The 6,526-nt window shown below is 41.0% G+C and overlaps 3 protein-coding genes across 6 annotated transcripts; 1 reads left to right on the top strand and 2 right to left on the bottom strand.

The window, feature by feature from the left end:
• Window positions 1–2: 2 nt before the first annotated feature.
• LOC108150258 lies at window positions 3–1,782 on the bottom strand. 4 transcript variants are annotated; one of them, XM_041708020.1, is made up of 6 exons: window positions 1,555–1,782; window positions 1,285–1,492; window positions 875–968; window positions 657–818; window positions 489–516; window positions 3–94 (listed from the first exon to the last, which is right to left on the bottom strand). In XM_041708020.1, exons 1-4 carry the CDS (start codon window positions 1,739–1,741, stop codon window positions 669–671), a joined length of 639 nt encoding a protein of 212 aa, XP_041563954.1. In that variant the 5' UTR covers window positions 1,742–1,782; the 3' UTR covers window positions 3–94; window positions 489–516; window positions 657–668. The 4 variants fall into 4 exon arrangements, with proteins under 4 accessions (XP_041563954.1, XP_041563953.1, XP_017133827.1 ...); XM_041708019.1 differs by having other exon boundaries at window positions 3–516; XM_017278338.2 differs by lacking the exon at window positions 489–516.
• Window positions 1,783–2,178: 396 nt separating this feature from the next.
• On the top strand, window positions 2,179–5,330 carry LOC108150288 (caspase Dronc). The gene is made up of 2 exons (XM_017278390.2): window positions 2,179–3,040; window positions 3,954–5,330. The coding sequence occupies exons 1-2, from the start codon at window positions 2,591–2,593 to the stop codon at window positions 4,860–4,862; spliced, it is 1,359 nt and encodes a 452-aa protein (XP_017133879.1). The 5' UTR covers window positions 2,179–2,590; the 3' UTR covers window positions 4,863–5,330.
• A 33-nt stretch (window positions 5,331–5,363) lies between these two features.
• Window positions 5,364–6,344, bottom strand: LOC108150289 (protein TSSC4). Its single transcript, XM_017278391.2, has 2 exons — window positions 5,905–6,344; window positions 5,364–5,843 (listed from the first exon to the last, which is right to left on the bottom strand). Exons 1-2 carry the CDS (start codon window positions 6,217–6,219, stop codon window positions 5,451–5,453), a joined length of 708 nt encoding a protein of 235 aa, XP_017133880.1. The 5' UTR covers window positions 6,220–6,344; the 3' UTR covers window positions 5,364–5,450.
• Between the last annotated feature and the right edge of the window lie 182 nt (window positions 6,345–6,526).

The raw sequence follows: 6,526 nt of genomic DNA, 5'->3' as shown, positions 1-6,526 counted from the left end.
GGTTAATATTAAAAGGTATTATATTTGTATTCGAATTTGTATGTAACTCTGATCGTATGTACGTTATGTTATCGTAAGTGTGACATCCTAGAACCTGTAATGAAATTGAAAAAAAAACTTAAGCCAACTCTGTCTCTTGTGATTCTATTGTGATGCTGTGGGAGTCAGGCAGCACTCAACTGTTTTTATGCCTCCTAAAGTTTAAAACAAAGCTAATCAAAGCAAAACCAAAACTAAACTACCTATCTCTACTCTAGTCTATGCAATGCAAATTGGCAACCACAACTATTGAAAACAATCATGCACAATAAATGTTATGCAATTGAGAGAATCCAAGGCCAAAGACCCTTAATCTTTTTCTTATACTCGTACTTACACTACTTGAAGTAATTGTGTACAACTAAAGGAATTCTAGATTTTAAATGTGCTAAAACTGTTTATAGTCAAGTACTTAATTATGAATGTAATTATCGAATATTAATACGTACAAAGGTTGGGCCATTCGGCATAGTAATACTAATGTATAAACGTGGGATCGATCGTTGATTGAAGATGGAAAAGTGCAAATGCATGTGACAATGTACGTATATAACAAAAATTGAATTTAAATGTTTAATAAATGTGTGGAAATGAATAAATAATCTAATTATAATTACTCTTCACGTTCTCTACGTTCGCTTTTCGTCCAGAAAAAGTGGATCCAAGCTGCATTTGTGGGGCTGTTCCATATAGTCCACGATCTGATGGTTAAATAGGCACTGTCCCATGCTGCGAGCCATATCATCTGACTCGTCGGTGTTGGCCTCCTGTATAAGGAGCTATAGAGTACAGATTTTAGATATTTATTTTTGGTTTGTGAGTTTCTTATGCTCACCTCGATTTCCCTGCACAGAAATGCCTTGGTGGGCTCGCTCAGCTTCCGTTGGGGCTGGCCCATTAGAGCATTTTCCAAAAATTTATACGCTTCGCTAAAATACATTTAATAAACTTAATTTGATGTCATGCGTTAATTACGCGCTTTGCAGCCCAAGGCCTTTTAAATTCACAATAAATTGAAATTTAGTAGAATAGAAACAGGGCTTACGAATAGTCTACTTATTATTAGCATAAAAACCTGTATACTATAATACTTGGTATAATAGTTTACAGATAATAGTTTCGTAAGTATATAGGTTTTTGTATGCAAGTTATAATGAAATTAAAGGTAATAAACGGAATGGACGTTTTAAAGGAAAATGTGTGATTTCAGGACAATTGTAGTCTGAATTTCTGGTTAGTTCTTACTTCAAGTCAATGCCATTTAGTTCATCTGGGAATGGCTTTTCCTCGTTATGGATTATGAAGTTCACAGCTGCAGCTGCCTCGAATTCGCAGAGTTCCGAGAGTTGGGCTTTTTTCATCAGTTCCAGCCACTGGGTGATGTTGTTCAGACTGACGGAGTCGCAATTTCTGACCATTTCCTGGCCCCTTTTAATCGTGGTGGACCCATAGTCTGGGCAGGATTCATTAATATATTTATCAAGTTTGATAGTTATAGTTATTTTTGAGACTTACGGAAAGCGGCGTTCGTATGGTTTTGCTTGCCGTATTTGGATGCTTCCACCAGGTTTTGCTGCGAGTATCCATGCTTGTTCAGATGCCTTTGAACCTTCAGTTTGACTTCCCTGGGAAGGTTGGGAGCCTTGGGCACGGTTTCCTCAACAGAATCCTTCGATTTCGGCTGGAGTTGGCTTTCCTCCATGACTTTTGTTTATGTTTTGCGAATGGCGCGTTTTGTAGTTGCACAAGTTGGTATTAGGGTGACCATTTTGGATTTAGTATGTTTTTTCTCAGCGAAATGACGGTATTTTTTATGATATATAATTATATTTTTAAAATTTATTTAAGAATTCATTTTAAAAATTACAAAACTAAAACATTATTTAATCTTTAAGTAAATAAATCAAACTTTTTATACTTTGTAAACATTTATTTTCTATCTGTATTGTAACTGTAACTGTATTTGTTATTCTGATTATTTACTTCAACTTAAATTAAAGTTTTTTATCTCGAAAAGTAGCAGTTTTTGGTTTATATGATTATTAAAATATTAACGGTATAAATTTGGTATATTTTTCCTATTGCGCTTTGTGGTATATTTAGCCCAGCTCGCCGTGGTCACACTAATCGCGCAGTTAGAACATAGAGTAGTGCGAGTGAGAACGTAGCGGACGCGCTGGCTGGCAGCGAAAGAAAGCCCGAACATCCTTTTGTTTCAAAAGAAATCTTATTCGAAGATCCCTGATCCGCAACAGGATCGTCTAGTGCAATATATAGACTAGGTAATTTGCTTTTGGAAAAATAAGGACACTGCGCCGAGGCCGTCGATTGTTGTTTCCCCGCTATCGAGACAACAACAAAACACCACAACAAAGCCGCAGACAAAGAAACGAATCGAAACCAGCGCCAAACGAAGTCAGTCACGGAAAAACCTTGAAGTGACTCACTGCCAATATCACTGCCAATTGGAGATTGATCACTGCCAGTGCAAAACATTTATCCTTGGAGCCCCAAATAAGCGGAGTCCCCGGACACAAAAACCACATCCGGAATGCAGGCGTCGGAGCGCGAGATTGGAATGCTGAGAAAGCATCGCGAGCACATTAACAAGAATCTGGATTATCTGGTGAAAGCGACCAACTATGGTCAAGTGGCCAGGGAGTGCGTCCGCCAGGGCATCCTGTCCAGCCAGATGCTGCGCAACACGGAGGACCTCAATGGCGAGCGGTTCAACATGCGCGAGGAGGATGTGCTACTGGAGCAGCATCGTCGGTTGTTCCTCAAGGTCACCCAGCGGGGTCCAACCGCCTACAACCAGCTCATAGCGGCCCTAAAGAATGTCAATTGTCTGGATGCCGCCCAGTTGCTGGAGTCGGTGGACGAGTCCAGTTCGCGGCCACCCTTCATCTCGCTGAACGAACGGAAGAGCAGCCGTCCCAAGTCGGCAGATATCGTGGACAACCGGTCGCCAGATGCCTGCGAAGGTGCCTGTGTCAGCAAGGTAAGATCTTTAATATCCCCAACTGAAAATATGGCTTTTCTGACATTCAACACGTTACAATTGTACAGGTGAGGCTAAGAATGTTCTAATAAGCATGGTTTTGTAGGTCAATGACCCAATGAGTCACAGAAAACCATGGTTTTTATACTAATTGTGGTCATAAGAAGCTTTAATCTTTAACTTAAATGTACAGGCGAATGATAATATACATTGATTAGAACCAGTAATAAAAGGTAGTCACTTTCTCTTATAACAATTTGTATTGACAGTTTACAAATAACTCTTCCAGGGATCAATGCCCCAATGAATCATGCAATTGATCAACGTCACAAATCATTCATGCTTACCTTATCCCGAAAACTGGTACCATTTATAGCTTGAGCTCTTCAAACTCAATTGACAGAATTTGTATGCGCAGATATAAGCAGTACGTTTTGATATGCTTATGTCATGGTTCCAAGTAATATAAACTTTGTTGATAACAAATACCTCAGCTTTAGATGATTCAGTTTGGCTTCTTTTTGTTATACATTAATCGTTTCAAGGTCACATTTTTCGTCTTTATATATAATATTTACTCAGAGGTTTTAGCTATCTGTTCGTTTAATCTGTGGAGTAGGGCTACTTACCTATCCCATTAATTTTTCCAGTGGGATAGGTTCTTTAACCTTGGGGAATTATGAAAAACACATCGTCATTGCCAAAACCTTATCAACATTATTTCATGTCGAATGTTATATGCGAACATAAAATCAAAGTAGTCCGATGCATTCCTTAATTGAGTGCATTAATTGAATTTCACCATAAGATGTAAGTTAGAAGTCATGTTTATTGAACCGAAGTCGGTAAACTGGAATATTAATCATGCAGCTAGCGAGAAGCTTATCTATTTTTATTTCCCCCTGCATTTCAGAGACCCTTAAGCGAACCCCTCGGACCACCTACGCCTTATCTGGAGCCCGTCGTCGGAAAACAGCGCGAAGTTAGGAAGTCAAACAAGATTCACACTGATGATATGGTGGGCACATACAAAATGCAATCGCGCCACAATCGCGGCGTTTTGCTGATGATAAACATCATCGACTTCCCAGATCCCAAGCGCAAACGAAACGGAGCCGAGTTGGACAGTAACTCGCTGATTCACCTGTACCGCGAACTGGGTTTTACGATTTTCGCCTATGGCAATATGAACCAGGAGCAGTTCTTCGACGTGCTGGGCCAGGTCACCTCGTCGTCATATGTGCAGAACACCGAGTGCTTCATGATGATTCTGATGACGCATGGTAATCGGGTGGATGAAAAGGACAAGGTGGAGTTCTGCGATGGATCCGTGGTGGATATGCACAAGATTAAGAACCACTTCCAGGCGAACATCTGTCCGTATTTGGTGCACAAGCCAAAGGTGCTGTTCTTCCCATTTTGCCGTGGTGACCATGCCGATATGGGGCAGCCGAAGAATCGCTACGATTCTAGGGAGCCTGTGTTCAAGATCCCACAGCAGGCGGACACTCAGATCGAGACGGAGGGCATGTCCTCCGTGACCGCAAATGTTCCAACTCTGGCAGACACGCTGGTCTGCTATGCCAACACGCCGGGCTTTGTGACCCACAGGGACACGGAGACGGGCAGCTGGTACATCCAGAAGTTCTGCGACGTGATGGCCGAGCATGCCCACAACACGAACGTCGAGGACATCCTGAAGAAGACGAACGCCTCCGTGGGCAACATGCGCACCAAAAACGGCTCGATGCAGACCGGTGCCTTCGACAATCTCGGCTTTAACAAGAAACTCTACCTTAATCCGGGCTTCTACAGCGAGTAGCCGCAGCCACTGCCCATGATGAAAGCATTCCCGACTGAATATTTGCATTTCTAAACCGTATTTATGTTTGTATCGTCGCATTTATGTGTGTCCTTTAGATTATGTGTTTTGTGCTCGCGTGCTCTATATGTCTATTTTGTACGCAATACTCCTCTACTTCTTCAAATACTTTTTTTTAAGGTACACAAATTAGGTCTTTCTATGTGATAAACGCCAGAAGTGTTAAGATCAAAATAAGCAAACAATTATTTAAAATTAAGCAAATCCACCATCAACGAATATTAGAAATCGAAAAATTTAAGTAAAATGTAAAACAATTTTCGAGTCTGATCTTAAAGTTTGTACATTTACAGTATGAAAGATATCATTCGAAATGGAACAAAAAAGTACAATGTAACAAAGTTTTCCAGTCTGATTTTAGAGTTGATTTGTACATTTATAAATAAACGATGGCATTTTTTGACAAAACCCAAAGTTTTTCCAAAAGTTAAAGTCCAAGAATTGTGTAGTAAAAGTCTATTTACATGCTTAAATCTTTAGGGGAACGCTAATTGTTTAATGTGTAAGCCTAAGACCATAAGTTGTAACCTACTCATCCTGTTCATCTTCCTCTGCCAAGTGGGAAAGTTGAAGTTTTCCAGAGGCACGACTCTGGTTCGACTGGGTCTTGGATTTCTTCTGTTTCTGGGCCCTTTGACCAATTACATACTCGGGCATCACCAGCTTGGAGCCTCTCAACTTTGGTTTGTCCAGCTCCACATCCTCCACCTCCTGCTGTTGAAGCTTCTTGAGATTGCGGTTGAGTTTGCTGGTCTTTTTGAACTCTATTTTGCCATCTGAACTGGGCGATTCGATGTCATCTCCCTCAGCTTCGCGCTGGGCGTCCATTTGTCGGAGGAAGGATAAGGCGGCGGCGGAGTTGCTCTGATCGGAGATGTCCACATCGGACAGGGAGTACTTCTTCCATTTGTGGGGGTTTACCTTAGATGGGAATCAAGGGTTTTAAAGGCGATTTGATTGTAAGGAATAGGGCATCTTCTACCTGGTAATCTGGGGTCTTCCTGGGCTTCAAACAGCGACCGATGGGCAGTTCCGGCTTCTTGAAAATGCTCTCCTTGCCCCGCATCCGCCGTAATCGCCCATCCTCCGGATCGAGGTTGACATCAATGCTGCGGCCGTGGCGGTAGTTCATCACCTGTCCGGATCCGGATGAGTTTCCGGATCTGTTGCCCCGATCGAGAGCGTTGATGGATAACGACTTGGCCTTGCTCTGATCCAGGGCCGTTCCCCTCAATTCTTTGCTTGCGTCGTCGAGACATGCAAACAATGCATCGCGTTTGGCCGAAAACTCTTGCATTTTGTTTAGTTTTAATGCACAAATCGCATTTGTTTAATCAGTTCGTGTTTGCCCAGGTAAATTAAAACCAACCAACAGCTGTTTTGGCATACATACAAACATTACTTTTCGGTATTTCTGTAACTGATATAATTTAGTATTTACTGATTGCAAAAGTAAACAAATACTTATATACAATGATTCATTAAAAAGCACTACAAACAAGATAAACAATATGTTTTTGTTATCGCTGAATAATACTTAAATTATATTTATTAACATATTTTTTTTAAAACCCTGTGTTCAGACCAAAAACAAATTTAAAATT

This window comes from Drosophila elegans, unplaced genomic scaffold (genome assembly GCF_018152505.1).
Source record: "Drosophila elegans isolate 14027-0461.03 unplaced genomic scaffold, ASM1815250v1 contig_208, whole genome shotgun sequence".
NCBI classification, from domain to species: Eukaryota; Metazoa; Arthropoda; class Insecta; order Diptera; family Drosophilidae; genus Drosophila; species Drosophila elegans.
This window is presented reverse-complemented; position numbering and strand designations above follow the sequence as displayed.

What these genes read in the sequence shown, in the direction of transcription:
- LOC108150289 (XM_017278391.2), bottom strand. Translation starts at nt 6,219, where the DNA reads ATGCAAGAGTTTTCGGCCAAACGCGATGCATTGTTTGCATGTCTCGAC. An exon ending in GGAAGACCCCAGATTACCAG is followed by an intron (nt 5,844 to 5,904) that starts GTAGAAGATGCC and finishes TTCCCATCTAAG; the next exon opens with GTAAACCCCCACAAATGGAA.
- LOC108150288 (XM_017278390.2), top strand. Translation starts at nt 2,591, where the DNA reads ATGCAGGCGTCGGAGCGCGAGATTGGAATGCTGAGAAAGCATCGCGAG. An exon ending in AAGGTGCCTGTGTCAGCAAG is followed by an intron (nt 3,041 to 3,953) that starts GTAAGATCTTTA and finishes CCTGCATTTCAG; the next exon opens with AGACCCTTAAGCGAACCCCT.
- LOC108150258 (XM_017278336.2), bottom strand. Translation starts at nt 1,741, where the DNA reads ATGGAGGAAAGCCAACTCCAGCCGAAATCGAAGGATTCTGTTGAGGAA. An exon ending in CCATACGAACGCCGCTTTCC is followed by an intron (nt 1,493 to 1,554) that starts GTAAGTCTCAAA and finishes AATCCTGCCCAG; the next exon opens with ACTATGGGTCCACCACGATT. An exon ending in CTAAATGGCATTGACTTGAA is followed by an intron (nt 969 to 1,284) that starts GTAAGAACTAAC and finishes AATGTATTTTAG; the next exon opens with CGAAGCGTATAAATTTTTGG.